Source organism: Asterias rubens, chromosome 21 (assembly GCF_902459465.1).
Source record: "Asterias rubens chromosome 21, eAstRub1.3, whole genome shotgun sequence".
NCBI lineage: Eukaryota > Metazoa > Echinodermata > Asteroidea > Forcipulatida > Asteriidae > Asterias > Asterias rubens.
This window is the reverse complement of record NC_047082.1, coordinates 1901470-1920739: the sequence shown is the minus strand read 5'-3', so window position 1 is coordinate 1920739 and position 19270 is coordinate 1901470. Positions and strand designations below refer to the sequence as shown.

Below are 19270 nucleotides of genomic sequence, written 5' to 3'. Positions count from 1 at the left end.
AAGGTCTATGTAGATTCAAAAGGAGCAAGCAAGTAAAGACTGCTTGCTATTACATCACAAGTTGAAACAGCACTGTGGTCTGAAGACTGAGTAGTGCGTTTTTCCATAGTTTGACCTTGGCTATAGCGACCTTTGCTTACGAAAAGCTCATACAATACATGGTTGATTTAACACGTGGTAGTACACTGATTATTCTTTTAAAGAAAACTCAAGGAAGCAAAAATGCTCCTTTTCGTTAACTTCATATTCCCAAAATACTTTAACAAAACCTGCTATGTCTGTGCCTGGTCAGAAATTTATACAGAAAAACATAATTGCAAAAAGGCTAAAGGATTTCAGCAAAATAATTTGTCATGCTCAGTGCTTCTAAACAAGATAATGTGGTAAAGGGGATCATTTTATAAGTAAGTGGTTGATTTGTCAAATCATGTGATTTGTCAAATCATGTTATTTACAAGTATTTACAGGAGTATTGGATCATCTATCAATTTATCATATCAATTTATATTCCTGATTTATTTTTTATACCACTGATCTTTCAATAAACAACTTGAACACTAAAAAATATGAGTGGATTGTTATTATTCAGATTGTCTTTCTTACAAACCAGTCCGGCAGCAAAAGTAAAAGTTAACATCTGGCTATAAGACTATTTCAATATTCACTGGGTATAGAATACTTATCAAACATAGCTATGGTAAAATGAAATCTAAAATAAAGTTCTAACTTACTTAAAAATTTGTCAGAATAGAATTTCCTCATATAAATTTTGTTTTCAAACATGGCACTCCCATCATTAACCTGACCATATAGATTGTCATTTGACCAGAGGCCATTCTTACAAAGAAAACAAATGATATCGTCCTAACACCATCTTAGAGGTGGTTGATGAGTATGTGTGGCACACAGTAAGTGCCAATTAAATAAGTCCACCCTCTTACTGACCACTAAGTGGGGCGCCCAACTGCAGTGTCATCATGTGCATGAGATGTATTTAAACTGTCTACCTTTGCTGCAAGCCAAGCACAATGTTGGAATAGACCCTTCCCATGAAATATGTAAATTGCACATAGCGCGTGCGCACTAACGTTTTGGTTGGCAAAATGAGGGAACATCGCGCTGTTTTGTACACGGCTAATGGGTGCGTGACGCAGACGCGATTGCGCGTCTGCTTAGTGCACAACTCTATGGCGTTTGCCAACCAACAGGGTCTGTATGCATGCGTGAAAGTGATTAGCATATTTCATGGGACGGGTCCAATAGAACTTCATGTAACACGCTCCTGGTGGACCTTCCAGTGCTATGTGCTAGTACCAAAGTATCGGTCTCCAAAGTTACCTGAGATAAAACAAGAAACTTTTGTCAGCATATCTTAATTAATTTAATTTGTGGAGCCCAGGGCCAACATGATTTAGTGCAAGATTAATTGATTGGTTGATTGATTGATTGAACTTAGACACTTACCTATTCCAGGAATAATGTGGAAGTTCTCATTCACTTCTTTGTCAACTGCTGTTGTTACAATCTTGACTTTGGGGAAGGCATAAGCAACTGTATGTACACCTAAATATTTAGGACAAAAACAATAATGACAAATTAGTTCCAGCCATACTGTTCCAGGGATTCAGGCGGGTTACAATTTGAGGAGGAGACCAATGTCTACTAGAGAGAGAGAGAGAGAGAGTCATAAGAACAAGAAATATTCTGGGATTCTGAAAACGAAGGCAACTACATGGATGATAGCATTTCAGTATGCCAACCAGTAAAGGATTTAAAGGTTTTGGGTACTTTTTGTACGACACAAAACACAAACGTTCACAGATTATTTACATTAAACTTACATGGTTTAAAGATAATGATGGTAGAAAGCTTCCCTTAAAATGTTACTCCCTGAGGTGTTGTAGTTTTTGAAAAATTAGTAAACAATTTCACAAAACTAATTGTTCGTCTCAGTGAGACAAAAATTTTTTTAAGTGACTCTCCTGAAAACATACATACTCATTCACATGGGTAGTGATTAATGTCATGTCATAGCCAAAAAACTTGTAGGGACACTGTTCATGGATTGGAGTGGGAGATAAGACACTAACCAGATTCTGCCATAAGTAGAGACAATAACATGATGTTTTGCTGAGGGACATCATGGTCAAGTAACACCCTAATGGCCATCATGGCTGCTGCTCCTGTTGCCACGGTAGCATCCATCAAGATGACATGGTCTTTTTCAATCTCCTTAGGTAGTCTCAAATAATGGAGCTGTGTTAACAAATGGAAGACAAGAAAACAAACTACATGAGAGAACAAAAGATAGGGACAACATGGGAGACCAATTAAATTTTGGTTTTACCCATACACACCGATGTGTGTTTAGCACTGCATACTCAGTACTTTCCAGAGTTCTGTAAAACAAACCACAGGCATGTTACTTGGGTGGGATTCGAGCCCACAACCTTTGCAATTCTAGAGCAGTGTCGTACCGGTGGCTTGATGCAGTTCAAAAAATCTTTCTACATCGATGGAACACAGAACTCAAGTCTTGAACTAAGATGTTGTAAAAGCTTACCTCTGGTTCTTCTGTTTCAAGATTTGTCTGGATGAGTATTTTGCCAAGTCGGATGTCTTTACAGACTTCACAGAGGGCAGGCTCCATGACTTCTCCAGCTCTCAATATTGAAACTCCACAAAGCTAGAATGTCAATGAAAAATCACAGTAATTAGTACCATACAAAGAAATGGATAAACCAGGACGATGCTTAACTCTACAATGGGTGAAAAGTGTATACTGAAATTTTGAACCATTTATTTAACATCTGACCTAAACTACATGGTTTAAATTATCCTATTAAAATATATTTTACTTGTTTTATGTCTTTGGTTTTGACAGACTTTGTGTAATTAGTTTCTCTTTTCGATAGTAAAGATATTTTAAAGATATTTCAATGATTTTTTCAAAGAATATGTTATAGTCTTGTAGAACATAATGAGAAAACTATTACATATTGGTCAAACAATGATGAGCTTGACAATTTAATTGACTGTGCTGAAACAGAGAACTTTTTTTCCTCCCAAAGGATGTTTGGAAGGATTTGATTTATTGCCTTAGAAACCAAAAAGCTTGCAAAAAGGTGATACTCACACAGGAAAAACATTCTCACTCACTGTGAGGGAATTAAAATTCAATGGTGCAAAATTGAGTGAAAGTCTCAAATACACGATTTGCTTTTACTTCACAAAATGTGCAAGAAATAATCTACACACTACAGTGTAAAGAAATAGTCAGGCCCGATACGTTGTTCTTTGTGAGGGAGGGGCGGTTTTCCTAAGCTATGGGCACCTCTATGAGTGATATCTAAGGTTCACTGGAACACTTCAGAGGGCACAAAGGCAATGACTAAGGGGCCTGACGGAAATTGCCTCCATTGCCCCAAAATTTAGACGGAACAGTACATAATTCAATATTTCAAAATTCTAAAAACAAATTGTGTTCAAAGATACTAATATCTTTCCGTTTCTGGTATTTGTCGTGTAAATCATACTCTGTCCACAAACAAATGGATCCTGGCCCCAATTTCATGGCTCTGTTTACCGTCGCTTTCTGCGCTTTGGATCTTTATGCTCCAGTTATTTTGCAAGCGCTGCATATCTGCGATAGTTGTGTAGGGGAAGAATGCCTAGTAACATGGAGTACGCATGCGCACAAGCAAAAATTCTGATGTACGGATATACTTTTCGTTCATATTTGCCCCCCTGGTTACGGGCCCGAGAAACATAATACCAATATAACATCACTTTTAAAAAAACTTTGTCAATAACGTATACATGGGTTTAAAGTAAAAATTAAGTCAATACAAAAAGCAGTTGTAAATCGCAAATAAAACAATTTTACTAACAACCTCAAACACAGCAAATCATGGACACGGGCAGTTAATGAAAAACCTGTTGTAAACGAAAGCAAGCAGAATCAGGGAGGATTGGATTAAACCATTTTTATATTGACTGAGAATGTTCTTTCTGCTCAAGATACATTCCAAGAAATGTGTAAAACTTAAAGTCTTTGTACATAATTCTTGAGACTTTTCGGACATATCAGGCATCCCACTCACTGCTACTTTTCTCAGCAACAAGAACAATGGACCGATCCGGCCTGTCAATCAAACTTTACGCGTTCACCCATGTGACCAATCACAGCAATGATTGTGGTCGGACAAACTCGGTCATGCGTGCGCGTATATTTGGCACGCGCGACAGAATCGTGCAGAATGTCATTGGGAGTGCTCGTACACGTGTCTTGCTCACGTGCGCGGTGGGCGGAGCTTAGTGGAAAGACGGAATGGTCCATAGAAGCGTACCAGTAAGTAGGGGCTCCCTTTAACAGATCAAACGTTTCCCAATGAAAGCAGACAGGATGCTTAACAACTCTGATCAGTTCAGTTTCGAGGATTGAGGTTGGATCCTGTAGAGACTTTGGGTGGGAGTGTCTAGGTATCTAAGGGTTAGGGTGAACTAAAATGTCTGCCTTTAAGATTCTTTGAAATCTATCGATTTAACTTTTCTTAATTAACAATTTTCTTACAAGTAGTGAGAGAAAACCCACATGGTATATTCTCAAACTAAAAAACCAGTACCTAATCTACGCCATCATGCAAGCTTTTCAAGAAAGTTTTGCTGTCATTCAGGCAGAAAAATAATCACTGCAGAGTTTAGCAAAAGGAAAGTCTTAAATTTGTAAATGATGTACATCTCAGGCTCAGGCCATACTCTCTTAAAGCATTTGAAAACACTTTGCTTGGGTCTAAATTACCTGCATCTACTCTGCATGCACTTTTATCATAATGAATTATAACATTATTAAAATTTATGTAAATTTGATGAGTAAGAGCTTACTCCCTAATTGGGTATATTTAAACAAACACTGCAGTAGAGCAACATAAAAACACCTGTTACTGTTTGTGATTGATTGGCAAACAGACTGGATGATGAAGCCTCTAAGTGATCTAAATGTTGGCATGAATACAAAATTGTAGGAACATCTCATAAGTGCCTAGAGTGTTCAGTTTGGGTACACTTGATCAGTGTTGTAGCCAGACCAATTTTAGTAGTGAGCTCTAAATCCAATTTAGTCCACAAACGGCAAGCGGTTTAACAAAATTGTTCATGTTTAGATATATGGGGGCCATCATTGCTGAAATGCTATCTGGGGAAAATCTGTGCTGGGCAGCAGTGTATTTTGCTGGGCGAAATGACGACACAGAGTTCTCAAGGAATTTGGGAAGCACCAGACATGCCGTTTGACCAGAAACCTGTTGTGGGATGGTGAACTTAATGGTCCATTTAGGTATACAAGGTGATCACCAGACACAAGATTAACCAGAAAGTGTTAATAGAAAACAACGGTAACTGTTGAGGGTTACATGGGGTAGCATTTCAAAACATAAAATGAGCTTCATCAAAAAAAGAAGGACAAATTAAATTGAAAATAAATAAACTTCATTATAAAATATTTTCTTGCCATCCATTTTTACAAACCACTGTTAACATGGTACTAAAAAGATATATTGATCTTCTACTGGTTCAGGATGTTTAAAACAAACAGCACATGGAGAGAAAGAAATCCATCAGTTCAGGATTTGTTAAAATGCAATACACACAACTCCACAGAAAAACTGCTTTAGAAATCTGCAACTACCCATTCAGTCCACACAGCAGAATTAACATTGCAAAGCACACAATATTATCCGAGATGGAGGTATTACGCACATGTCAATTTGGTTACACCAGTACACTGCAAAGTCTCACTTACCCAACGCATTAGTTAAATTAATCCACAAAGTTTCCTTGTAGAGTAAGGTACCCAGGAATGATTAGTGCAACTGGGGCAGTCTCTGATAAGTTTTTATGTTGGGGCTGGGTTGTGTGATGAGTTTTGTTAACCCTTTCCGGAAATTTAAAACATTTGTCAACAATTAAATTACATCCAATTGGTCATCCTCATAGACTGCTTCCTACAACAAAAGGTGTAATTCAGACCCACAGTTTGGGTCCTTGATCACCAAGATGGCTGTCCCCTTATTTAGGATCATGATTGCCAACATGGCCGAAGAGATCAGTGCAAGCTACAAATAAAGCGTGCATGAATGTTTAACTGACCTGTGAAAGCTCACCATCCAACTGGAATCAAAAAAGGAAAAACATTCACATGATTTCTGTATTCATTTCAAAATACACTCCGTGGTAGAATTTGTCATGTGGTCTTTGTGAAGGTTATCATGCAAAACTTGTCACTAGTAAATAAAAAAACTTTAATTTTGTGTGCCTAGGAATTTTCAATTTTATTTAGCACAACAATTTTCTTGAAATACTGTCATTTACATTGTACCTACAAAGTCATAATGACCCTGCACTTTACATTAAAAAATACACTATGACATTCTATTAAAGCAATTTTCAGCACTTGCCCTTTCCAACTTAACAAACATTATTCTCATTCAACACAGTTTTGAAAGAAATTTGATGCTTGCACAAGCACTATATAACTAGTATATATAGTAATGTTGCCCCTGCTAATGTACTAGAAATAAGTTATACTATCAACCTCTCCCCATTACTCCTAATCAAGTAAGGTTTTATGATAATAATTATTTTGAGTACCAATAGTGTCCACTGCCTTTAAGCGGAATATCCAATTATGGCTGAAGTTGAAAAGTTTGCATTGAGAAATCCAGATACTTAAACAATCAATCAAAAAAATTGAGAGGTTTTACTTACTCTTCCTGTGAATTTCCTGCCTTTGTATGTTGTGTTCTGGGGTGTGTTCACTACACAGTCCTGATCACCATGGGAAAGTAACAACAATGTAATAGTAGTTGTTATCACAATTATTTATTTTGCTTTATTTGATCACACTTCACACTTGCAAAACACTAACAGGATTTAAAAGATACAATACTAATAATAGAACAGACTGAGAAACTAAAAATAAATACAAATATTCAGAATTGAAAAAAAAATACTATGCCAGTGAGTGGCAAGGAGGAACTTCATTCCGGACCTGTCAACAGATATCAAGAAGTTAAAAGCATTTATGGCTATAGGTAGGTCTCGACCATTCAAAATCATCCACTGCAAAGTTAAGCAACCATCAACTAAACAGCACAGCTGAAAGGTTTCAAAATATATCTGAATATTTTGGCAGATAAAATATAAAAGTAAATTCATCTCTTACCTCAAATGGTAGCAGCGCCAATGCACTTTCAATCAGGATTCTTGTTAGCCTTTGCGAGTAGAATATAAACTCATCACGACATGTGTTTTTATTTCTGTCAAAATCAAAGTGGAAGAAATTGTATTTTAATATAATTCCATAAAATATTTATTAATTTGAAGAAAAGTTATTGTCCCATGCAACCATAAAGTGTTAATCATTTAAAGTCTTAAACACAAGACGTTAACTTTGATTTGTTTTATTCCGTGCAAAAATGGCCTGACATTTCGACCCTAGCAGAGTCTTGCTCGAACATTACTTTAAGTGCAGTTGTGCTTCCATGGGGGTATCTAGACTTACAACGACATTTTGCACAACCTATGAATCAAGTTGATGGACTACACTGAGTTTTTGTCCAATTTTGTTGTCAAATGTATTCCTTGTTTTTTTTTTTTTAAACTCAACTAAACAATACAAGTTTTTTACCTACCTGATGAAAGTGTGAAGGCCTTGAACTTGGATTGTGTTTTCCACAACATACAAAGTATCTGGCAAGGGTTGGTTGACATGGGCAGCTAAAAGCTTGGATCTAGCAGGACGAAATAATCATCAAAATGTTAAATACTGACATCTGTTTGGTACTTCAAGCATACTATGACAATACATACATTCATACATACTTATATCAGGCGCCTTTTACCTAAGGCAACAAAGCACCTACAGATTGAAGATGCGACAAAAAGTCCACACTCAAGATGTTCCAATATAGTCAATAAAACAGTCAAGTGTTATGGTATAAACGAGACTTAAATAGTTTCTTTAAGTGTAGTTCCATGGCAAAGATGTGATGGTAATGAGTTCCATATGTTTGGAGCAGCAGCAGAAAATGCAATGGGATAGACAAATCTACATTTCCATTCAAGAACAAAATTACTGTTTTAAGATTGATACAAAATAGAAAAGTAATTACCATCAGCGGAATTTCAATAGAAAATGCCCACAGAGAAATTAAGGGAACCTTGAACGACTACTTGTGAACGTTCATGTTAGTCCATTGTGTTTTTGTTTGTCTGTGCATGCCTACCATAAGCTAAGTTTTTTTGGGTTATGCCCCCATTTCCAATTTTCTAATAATACTGTTCTTTGTCAACAGGACCTGTTGACAGGTCCGGTTATTTTATTGGAAAGGAAATAAATGTCATGAAATGAAATGAAATGCAAAAAAATATTTGTTTTTAATTACTGAATGGGCATCGACATGGAGATAGGTAGGTATGCAATTAATAATAACTCTTTATTGCATAGCAGTACAAGTAATTAACAAAAATAAAATGGAATTCACAACACTCACCTAAACATAAGACCTCGCTGTAAAAATAGAATAAAGTTCCATAAGTTAACTTGTTTACTGAGGATACAGTTTGTATAATCATAATGAAAAATCCATAGTATTGAAAGTTATCTATTAGCAAATCAGGCATGAAAATGCAGTTCATAAAAATAGAGGAAAGTGCCAGGCAAAGCAATTCTTCGTACTGTGTTTTTCATTTCTCTGAGGCACAGCTGGGAAACCCAAAACGGCTGAAATGTTACTTTCCTGGTAAATACAAGTAAAAGATCGACTGTTTGATTGGAAATTTGTAAAATGTCGGTAGGTGGTTTTTCTAATTTAACTTTGAAAATATTTCTGCCTTATTTAAAATGAGATGAACTAATAACTCGTGGGGTGTTGCTTGACAACCGACAACTCAGGATAGAGTGACATGGAGAATTGGTGAAGAGGCTTTCCTTCTGCAGTGGAGTAAAATAGGTTTAAAAAAAGATTGCACAAGTTTTGCACTATTTTTTTCACAGAAATTTTCATTACAAACATACACACCTTCTCTAGTTGATCATCCACGTGTTGAACTATCAACTCCATAGCAACATCGTTTTCTGCTCCTGTAAATCAAATTTCATGAAACACCGAAAGTTGAAATAAATCCGCTAAAGCACACCTATTTGACTTTTTAAAAATTATTTGCAGAGACTACAGACAAGTTTACCTCTTGGCACCACAATATCAGCATGCTGAATAGATGGCTCAATAAACTGCTCAAATGCCGGCTTCACAAATTTATTGTACTGTTTCAAGACGCCCTCTATGTCCCTTCCTCTCTCGCTAATGTCTCGTCGTAAGCGCCGGGCCAGGCGGATGTCCGAATCTGTGTCTACAAATATCTTCAGGTCCATTACCTAGACAGTCATGAAAATATAGGGAGTTTTGTTACAATATGTATATTAAATCATACTCCAAACCCTCCTCTAAACATTTTTCTGGGTGGCAGACTCACAAATCTAAAAATGCTTGGACAAGTAAATCCACATGACAGTTGTCAACTAAAAACATAAATTCTCTCAAAAACCAAGTCTGTCAAAGGCCACAACCAAATTGGCGGCTACAGCTACAGATACAACTTAATTCGTAACTGGCCTAATACCATGACAAATACTTGATAAAATATTTTACTTATAAGCACTTTCATTTGAAAAAGTAACTGAATACTTACATCCAGAAGAGGCTTCTTTGCAAAAGACAGAATACCTTCAAATATGATTACATTTGCACCATACAGGATTTTCTGTGAGAAAAAAAACGACACCTGGAATTAATATCATCTCTAAAACCCCTAGCATGACACATCTTTCATCATCCAACAATAATAATAACAACAATACAATACATTTATATTGCGCAAAGTGCAGTAACATCTTTTTTTTATAATTGTCACTGTAAAACTAAATGTTTCATAGGTTACCTATATCAAATATCAAAATCTGATCTCCAAAGGATGTATGATACCTTTAAGAAAGGCACCTTTAAGAAAGGCACCTATAGACCTTTATCATACTGCCTCAATCTTGTTTGTTCTTCCAGCCTCGGTTTGGTAACATTGATATCAATAGGAGAAATTCAAGATGGCTGCACTGTGATAAAGGTCTATATCATGCTATTATAATTTGACCCTTACCGTTTCCTTCCTCCTTGCATGAGTATTGAAGTCATAAACAGGCACCTGTCAAAAAACAACAGAGGACAACAGAAAATACGTCGAACAAATTAATAAGAATCTACAGTTATTTTCCGGAACCACCACCCCTCTCTCTACTAGTGCAACTCCATGTTAGAATGATACAAACATCAAGGATGAGAGTCATTGCTGACAAAAAAAGCCTGAAACTGGGATCCAGATCTACGGAGGTACATAAGCCTTTTTAAGATATGGCGGACACAGTGCTTCAACACTATTTAGGTTTGGGTAAATTTGTGTGTACACACCCAAACTAAACAGTGCACTCTTATTGCATCCGCCATACCTCAAGTCTTATTGAAATGATGGAAATTCCACCTTTTGATAACCCCTGGAGTTATAGATTCAAAGGAACTTTAAAGAACCTGACTTATTTAATTTGGAGAAAGATACAGTATCTCAGTTACCAGGTAGACTTTTACAAATGTGAAATCAGATAAAAGTCTGAACTATCTCATTTCTGATTCATTCCCAACCAGATTGTTCCCAACCCCTTTGCAAGATAAACAAACAATCCCTGTGTGTGTTCACTTGGAGTACATAAATAACATTCTTTAAAAAAGCACTGCGTTTTGTAATACAAGCATGAACAATTTAACAAAATCAAAACCCTTTAAAAGATATGCTTTAGAAATCCAAGTCCCTATGTGAGACAGAGGAGCGGCTTGTGCAAGGCCAACATTTCTTAAGTGTATTACCTCAACACATTTCCCTTCTTTGAGGTTCTTGAGTGTCTGTATGAGCAGGTCGTAATCAAAAGCATCAGGATGGTCAAAGTTGTACTCATTTTCAGCAGCTTGTTTGTGTTGTTCTTCATTCAGCACCTGCCAAAATGTATCAAGGAATTAAAAGCAATTATGGCTGTAGGTAGATCTTGAAACTTTGTGGCGTGTCCTGGAAAAGCGGTCTAGTTCATCGGACCCAAGCTATGGTGTTCTCAGCAGCAGAATAAGGGTTTGAATCCCAGTCTTGACACTTGTGCCCTTGAACAAGGTACAAACCATAATTGCATCATAAAAATTTGGGAATGTATTGCATTTTGCTTTATCAGCCAGGCTCCTAGCTGCGAAGGGGGTAACCCTGTTTCAGCCCCAGGAGTAGTTAGCACTGTTGTTTGCGGACTTTGGTAGTAACACCATAAATTTGTGTTGGCCAGAGAAGTCCCTGTCGGACACACTGTGTTTGTAACTTTTAACATTCTGCTTCATCTGTCATATAAATACCCTTTTCAAGATTTTCTGTTTTGGTATTTAAACCGTTGATTCACAGAATGAGGACAAATAGTCAATACCTTGTAAAATGAGTCTAATGACAGCAGGCTGACCCATGGAACATCAAGAGCTTCAATTATTCTATTGGCTACTGTTGTTTTACCTGAGGCACTTCCACCACATAAACCTAGCAGAAACAAAAGAAGTCAGAATACATTTTCTTGTTGCAAGCGAATACATTTTTCTATCTTAAAAAATAGCAGACTGATGTATAGATTTACAAAGCCTAGGCTATGATGAAAAAGGAACAGGGTTAAATGTTTTGAATACATATTGATTTATGGGTAAACAATTTTGAACTGGTCTGGTCTTTCAACCTCTACTATAATGGAAGCATTGTCAGAAATTCTACAGTTGAGGTCAAACAATAGAAAGGTGCTAGGTCGTGCACATACATGCCATGCACAACTCTCAGCCATTGATAGGTATCTACTTGACCTCAAGTGAGGGCACTGTTCAAGCTTACATACAAGTGACATCATATTGCAAGGGGTTTATTACCATCACCATTAACGTCACCATCTTGGTCACGTTCCCCAGTTCCAATAACAGTAATGAATGCTAACATTCATTGCGCAAACATGGCACCAGACTATTATTTCGTCTAGCCTCAGTTTGGTTACAATGAGTTGGAATTGAGTAAAATCAAGATGGCCACGCCGTGATAAAGATCTATTAGGATTAACCTACCAATCACAAACGCCTCCTTGAGTGACCCATGACTGTCATACCATGGAGGTCGACCAGCCGTGTAGATTGTTTTGTTTTTAGTGGTCTTCAATACGTTAACAGGCATTGTTCCAGTTGATGTTGCTCTCTGGCGTGTTTTGGAAGGAGAATTTGGTGAAGATCCTATACTACTATCAAACGTGTCGTCAGTACTGCTGGCACTGTAGTAAACAACAAGTGAAGACTAACAACTAAGCATGATTGAAGCAAGATAACTAAGCTGATTTCTAACTCCAAGTGATATTGCACTATTTAAATGATTTATTTTTTGCCTTTTTGCTCCTTTTGTTTTGTTCTATTTTAACAATTGTGCAGGAATGGTTCAATTCTGCTAATCAACCAATCGCGCAAAGCCATTCCGGCCTATTATTTGATCGCGGAAAAAATACTTGTAGCACGATCAGTTGATCGCGCACCCGCAAACCAAAGATGTTCGTTGCACGATCGACAGATTGTTGCATGATCGACCATTTGCTATGCAAACAATAGATCTTTCAATAGATCGTGCAAATTGACCAAGTTCGCACCCAACATTATCATTCAATCAATTCAATAACGGTATATTTAATATTATCAAATACATTTTTTAACAAATTAACAATAACATGAATTACAACAACAAATTGTTGTTGTAAGATTAGTACAATATAAAACATTTTAACAATATTTTTTATTTAAAAAAAAACATCTTAAATTTTTTAATAAAATAAAACTTTAATAAAAGCAAACAAACAAATGTTTTAATATTTAAACAATGTAATGTTTTAATATTTAAACATTAATAATGATTAACTAATAATAATTAATATATTTTATGAATTAATGCTACTGCAGTGCTATAACCTATATGCTATGGAAATTAAGAATATTTTATTTAATCATTAATAACCGTGATTTAATTGTTAATGTAATTATTGTAATTTAATGATAAAAATATCAAAAAGTAAGTAAATAATAATAAATAATAATTTCATGTTAATAATTATGGTAAATAACTTAGTTTAGCATCAACTGACATCCTAAATGAAAGACATGTATCCTTCCTGCCTACCTGCTCTGCGAACTACCGGATCGTGGCCTGTCTACGTTCATAATTTCGTGTTTTTGGTGATTGTTCAGGCCCGATCTTTGCGGCAAAAATCAACACTTGTGCTGCTGCTGTCCGCCATGACTTCAAAAGATATCGATTATCACATTTGAAATCCCCCTCAATAAAAATGGAATATACCTGAAGAATTTAAAGTAGAAAATAAAACTCACGTACATTGTGTGAAACTGTTTTTGTAAACATGAAATAAATACAAGGAATCGGTATTGACTATTTAGATTGTTAAATATTAAATTAAGAGCAAACAAAAGTATGTTATACAAAATATAATAGAATCAACTATTTTTATGAAGGGGTGTAATTTTTATTATCGTTTAACAAAAATAGTCGGTTGTCCAAAACGTGATGTGTGCCAATGTGAAGCAATCGTGTTGAATGATTAGGGTACCAGACACGATCGGATTAAACCAAAAACGGGTGGGGAACCATTAACATAATCGGTCACCATTTCGTTTTGTTAAACGACAATAACTATAGCGGGAAAATCCTGCTTTTAACCACTTTATTGCAGTTCAAAGGTAAGTATGACTAAAAGCAAATACACTACATACTTTACTTCGAGCTATTCTTGTGTTTATTTTCCTTCAAATGATATATCTGTGTAAAATAAAGCTAACATTTACGTGAAGAAAACAGTCTGCGATAAACTAGTTTGGGGTTTATAAGTATAACATTACTTAACCAACACTAAACTGAGAGTTGTTGTTGTTGAAGTCGAGTTTTGCTGAACACACGTGTGGTGGAAACGTGACATTGGAATTCGATGGCAAATGTACCGATTTGGAGAAAGAAACACCTGATCATGCAATCAGATTGGTAAAATATGGTCAACGAGATATTATTAAGTAAAATTAACCTTTTATTTGAGAACACTTTTGCATATTATGAGTCGGCAGGGCTCTCGGCGGAGTCTTCTACTAGTTCTAGTTCTAGCTTCAAAGACAAATTATATTTTCTTTACTATTAATGTCTATGATTTTTATGAGTATGAATCTATTCATGTCTATGAACTGTATTTTAATGTGCAAATCGAGAAAGTGATTTTCATGGTGGGCTTGCTTGATGAATAAAAATCTAATCTAATCTATTCTTATCTGCTTATGATGATACTAAGGCGTTTCAGATGGATATATTTTTCTGGAGATTTGGGTCTGGTATGAACTTTACAATCAATAAACTTTAAGACGGAATCAATTTGTACCTGTTGTTTATATTTAAAAAATGACATATTTATTACTAAATAAAAAGCCAAAGAGTTTCACTGTTCCATTTCTTAACATTAAATAATTATGTCAACTATGATCTCGATAAATTATGTCCTTATGTTGTCTGCTTCATTTTTTATATGTTATTAAAAGTTATTTAATGTGTTTTTTTTTGCCTGTCCATTTGCAGTTGTAATCATGGCCATGCCAGGGAAAGTCTCCTCCGAGCCACGCTACACCATCGAGCAAATCTCCCTCCTCCACCGCCTCCTTAGAACAGGTCTTACAAAGCAGGACATCGTTCATGCCTTGGACTCCATGACCAAGATGGATGCAGAGTTCCAGTCCTCAAGTCCACCTGTAATGAGCTCCCAAGGCCAAGGGGATCATTCCAGTAACTACACATCACCTCCATTGGTACCACAGCATCACTCATCCCCTGTTCAAGTCTCGGGAGGACTGAGAGGAGCTGGAGGAGGAGGGAGGATACATGATGTAGACTGCGAAGCTGGGGAAGATATTCAGGGAGGAATTCTTCAAGGAATGTCCCAGGAAGTCATCTGTGGTGTTGAGAACTTCAAGAATGTTTCCGATGCTGAAGTGGAAAACTTGTTTAGGTTGTCAGATTTGTTTTGTCTTTTGTTTGAAAAATGAGATGGTGTCAGAATGTGACAACACAGTCCCTTAATTGAAAAAGGATACAGATCTTCATTCTTAGGGTCTTTTCTGGCATGTCTTGTAACATTCTTCCAGTGTCTTACATTGATTTCTTCATCTACTATCCTCAGCATTACTTTTTTCATGACATTTTTTCAATGAGACTTGGGGAAAAACATACTATTGCAGTTTAAAGATCTTAAAAGAGTAATAACAAACTGCTGCTAGAAGTACACTGCAACATATAAAGTAGTAATGGTGAGGCATGTAAAATAATGTGGATAGAAGATTCTCCTTGGCATTTAAAATAATGTGGATAGAAGATTCTCCTTGTAAACTCAAAGTGATTCCACCACTGGAAATGTGACTTTTGGTTCTTGCTTCTTCATATTGTAGTCTGCTATCTTTTGACTACAATAACTCTTTCCAAACTTTCATGATAAATATTTTTAACATTTATAACACCCTTTTCATTTCCAGCCGTGGCCCCATGGCAATCAAAGCTGAAATCCGCTCATTCCTGACCAAATACAGACTGTCACAAACACAGATCTCCATGGCAACAGGCATCAGTCAAAGTTACATCTCGTCATTCCTCATCCATGGCTTCATGATGAAACGTTCAACTCAGTCGCTTCTCTATCGATGGTACCTTGGCAAGAAGAATGAAATCGAACAGCTAGGTTTGTGTTAGTTGCGATAATTGTAATCCTTCTTCCTGCTGACGGTCGGGAGAATGGAGGGTTACGATTATCGCAGCTAGGTTTGTGTTTGAAGAATTTGTTTGGGTTGACGTAGTGGTATCATTCCTCCCCCTCCACCTCTAGGACTCGGTTTGAATCGTGCCGGGGGGCACTATGTGGAGGGTGTTTTCAGTCCCTACCGACTGCATGGATTTTCCCTGGAATAATTCTCTGGGGTTTTCCTCCATAATCTAAAACTTCTTGTCTTCTCTCCATTTGGTTCTTGGCTAATACAGTGATTAAGTTCACTTTTCTGAGAGTCCTTTGCTTCACATCCAAAATAAATAAAAGGAAAAGAAAGAAACTAATTGTTTTGTTTGTGTAAAACTTTTCTGAAAAAATAGCAACCTCAAACAGCTTTTCATGATGAATGCATTTGAAACTGCTACAATGTCCAGGCATGCAACGTTTTAGTGGATGGACTGATTTCCATCTGTTTGTGTTTACAGTGTTATTGTCAGTGTCCTTAGAGAGAAGAAGAAACTTCAAAATAACATTAAAAAAATGATTGTTTTTATTTTTAGGTTTTGAAATAATTTTGCTTTCTAGTCTAAATTGTTGAAATTTTACAGTTACTGCCATCATACTCTGAATAATCTCCTTCTTTTAGTCAAACAAATATCTGCACTCTTCAGTGTACACATTTTGAAACGATCAGAGAGGAATAACCAAACTACACTTTTTTATAATACAGATCAAGATCAGGCTCTTAACCGAATGAACGATACATCACCTCCTTTAAGACCAACTGACCAGTCACACATGTACCACAGCCCCAATGGTGATAACTACTTGCCAACCTTCAAGCGAAGAGAACGTTTCACATGGAGAGACAACCACAGTCGAATTCTAGAAAGCTACTTTAATCGGAATCCTTATCCCAATGATTATGAACGAGAGAAGATAACCGAGGCATGCAACAGTGAACATCAGCAATCAGGTACACTTACGAGGAATTATCCATTTTTGGGGGTCAAATTTCATAGAAGCTATCACTTACGAATGTGAGTTTTGGTTCGGCACTGCTTAACACTCTTCTTTCTGTACTTTATGCAGGCTTTATGAAGTTGAGCGCAGGTTTGAGTTCAATTTTATGAAGCTGCTATTGAGACGAAAGGATTACTTTGTGAAAAAGTAGAAGGAAAAATAGATATGTGTCACAGTATCTGCTGTTGATCAAAATCGTTTTGGATAATGTCAGTGTGTTTTAGCTTTTTGAGAACTGCTTAAGCATAAAAATTATGTTACTAGAACAAGGTTACCGGCCAAACTGCCATGTCGCACATACAAATTTTCACAGGTATTCTGCTCTTTTCTACTACATGTATGGCCCTGGTGAAAAATACTTTATGCATCAGTATCTGTCTTGCTACACTTAGCACTTGTAACGTTGCATCTTTTGGAGATGTGATTTATGAAGGAAAGTTGTTTTGTCTCTTAAAGAAAAAAAACATTCAAATTTGGAGTTATAGATGGAACTGGGTATAAAAACCCAGTTCAAAAGGGTTGGTCTTTTCGAGAGACATTGTTATTGTACCTTTGCATTCTTTTCCCTGATCTTAGGAGAGACAGTCCCAGACTGCAAGTGGGTGACTTCATCAAAAGTCTACAACTGGTTTGCAAACAGACGTAAAGACAACAACAGACGGAAGAGGCTTGGTCAGAGAATAGGCAAGTGAAATGTGTTGAGATTTAGATCAACCAAGTTGAGCCCTACCCACCTTAAAAAGGCGGGTTGGGTTGGCATCCTCACCTTTTGCCTTTTGAATCCCACTTGGGACACTATGTGAGGTCCCCTCACATCTAAAACTTAAAGCATATCTGAAGCTGCGGCTACGGCTAGATTTCCAAATCATTTATTGTGTGTTGAATTATAACACACCCTTAGCAACCCCCTTGGCAACAGTCATAGCCGTAGCTGCATCCACCTATTCAGATACGGCCCAAGTCTGCAGTGAACTAGTGTCCTTGAAAGTTCCCCATTATTCATTATGTGACATTTTAATCTTTTTTGATACAAGCCAGGGAACGATTTCCCTTACATAGCAAAGCAAAATGCTACACAAAATGTATCACTTGCTACTTAAAGACAGTGGACACTATTGGTAATTGTCAAAGACCAGTCTCCTCATTTGGTGTATGTCAACATATGCATAAAATAACAAACCTGTGAAAATCTGAGCTCAATTGGTCGTTGAAGTTGCGAGATAATAATGAAAGAAAAAACACCCTTGTCACACGAAGTTGTGTGCGGTTAGATGGTTGATTTCGAGACCTCAAGTTCTAAACTTCAGGTCTCGAAATCAAATTCGTGGAAAATTACTTCTTTCTCGAAAACTACTCCACTTCAGAGGAAGCCGTTTCTCACAATGTTTTACACTACCAACCTCTCCCCATTACTCGTTACCAAGTAAGGTTTTATGCTAATAATTATTTTGAGTAATTACCAATAGTGTCCACTGCCTTTAAGAATCATCATTTGCAACTCAATATTAATAGCATTCAGTGTGCACAAAACTTTTCAGTCTAAATGTTTGGATGAAATCGTTCCCTGCAAGCTAAAGTAGTTCTTTATAATTCAATCCTTTCAGATAGTATGGAGGATAACTGTGCACCTTCAAATATTAGCGATAAGACCAAGTATGGCCAAATGAACTCTTCAAATCTTCACATCATTGAGGTACACTCTGGGGAGACAAACCAATCAGATGATCCCTCCTCCTCCCAGGACCATGTGGTTGTTTTACGAATGGGTGATGAGCAGCAGCAGGTGGAGGACCAGCAAGCCGTGGAGGAAGTTCAGGGGGGTGGTATTATGGAGGAAGACTGCAAAGTCCAAAGGAGAGAGAGAGATGAGGGGAAAGCCCATTATGATGGAATGAACACTATTTATACCCTTATTGAAGCTGTAGAGGAGAGTGGCATGGCAAAAGCAACCTAGATCTAACATATTCTAGCAGCATGGCCCAATATCATAAAGCTAATGAAGCACAACAAGTAACTAAGCACAACACAATTATGCTTACCAAAATAAGGTTACCACCCAAAACACCATGTGAAATGACAATATTTTAGTGGAATCCTGCTTATTTCTGCCCAGGAGAAAATTGTTGAGTAATATTTTCTGCTTAAGCAGCTCAATGAAATTGGGCCAAGGTTTCAATAATATACAGCAGACAACATTGACTTGTTGAACTTATTGTTTTTAAAAATTACCGAAGCAAAGAATTATTTTAAAACGTAAACCATGCTTTTTGTTACTTGACTTTTTAAATCGATCTGATT

General features: G+C 36.7%; 2 protein-coding genes across 4 annotated transcripts; one reads left to right on the top strand and one right to left on the bottom strand.

The window, feature by feature from the left end:
- Nucleotides 1-1176: 1176 nt before the first annotated feature.
- LOC117304343 (uridine-cytidine kinase-like 1) lies at nucleotides 1177-13567 on the bottom strand. 2 transcript variants are annotated; one of them, XM_033788740.1, is made up of 17 exons: nucleotides 13324-13567; nucleotides 12234-12433; nucleotides 11564-11670; nucleotides 10971-11096; nucleotides 10213-10257; nucleotides 9751-9822; nucleotides 9247-9436; nucleotides 9081-9142; nucleotides 8553-8569; nucleotides 7692-7790; nucleotides 7223-7316; nucleotides 6766-6825; nucleotides 6148-6168; nucleotides 2564-2686; nucleotides 2091-2256; nucleotides 1465-1563; nucleotides 1177-1338 (listed from the first exon to the last, which is right to left on the bottom strand). In XM_033788740.1, exons 1-17 carry the CDS (start codon nucleotides 13362-13364, stop codon nucleotides 1301-1303), a joined length of 1560 nt encoding a protein of 519 aa, XP_033644631.1. In that variant the 5' UTR covers nucleotides 13365-13567; the 3' UTR covers nucleotides 1177-1300. The 2 variants fall into 2 exon arrangements, with proteins under 2 accessions (XP_033644631.1, XP_033644632.1); XM_033788741.1 differs by lacking the exon at nucleotides 6148-6168 and having other exon boundaries at nucleotides 13324-13566.
- Nucleotides 13568-13807: 240 nt separating this feature from the next.
- On the top strand, nucleotides 13808-19024 carry LOC117304841 (homeobox-containing protein 1-like). Of its 2 annotated transcripts, none has more exons than XM_033789458.1 (6): nucleotides 13808-13898; nucleotides 14776-15202; nucleotides 15723-15925; nucleotides 16680-16925; nucleotides 17549-17656; nucleotides 18577-19024. In XM_033789458.1, the coding sequence occupies exons 2-6, from the start codon at nucleotides 14784-14786 to the stop codon at nucleotides 18924-18926; spliced, it is 1326 nt and encodes a 441-aa protein (XP_033645349.1). In that variant the 5' UTR covers nucleotides 13808-13898; nucleotides 14776-14783; the 3' UTR covers nucleotides 18927-19024. The 2 variants fall into 2 exon arrangements, with proteins under 2 accessions (XP_033645349.1, XP_033645348.1); XM_033789457.1 differs by lacking the exon at nucleotides 13808-13898 and adding an exon at nucleotides 14100-14196.
- The last annotated feature ends 246 nt before the right edge of the window (nucleotides 19025-19270 follow it).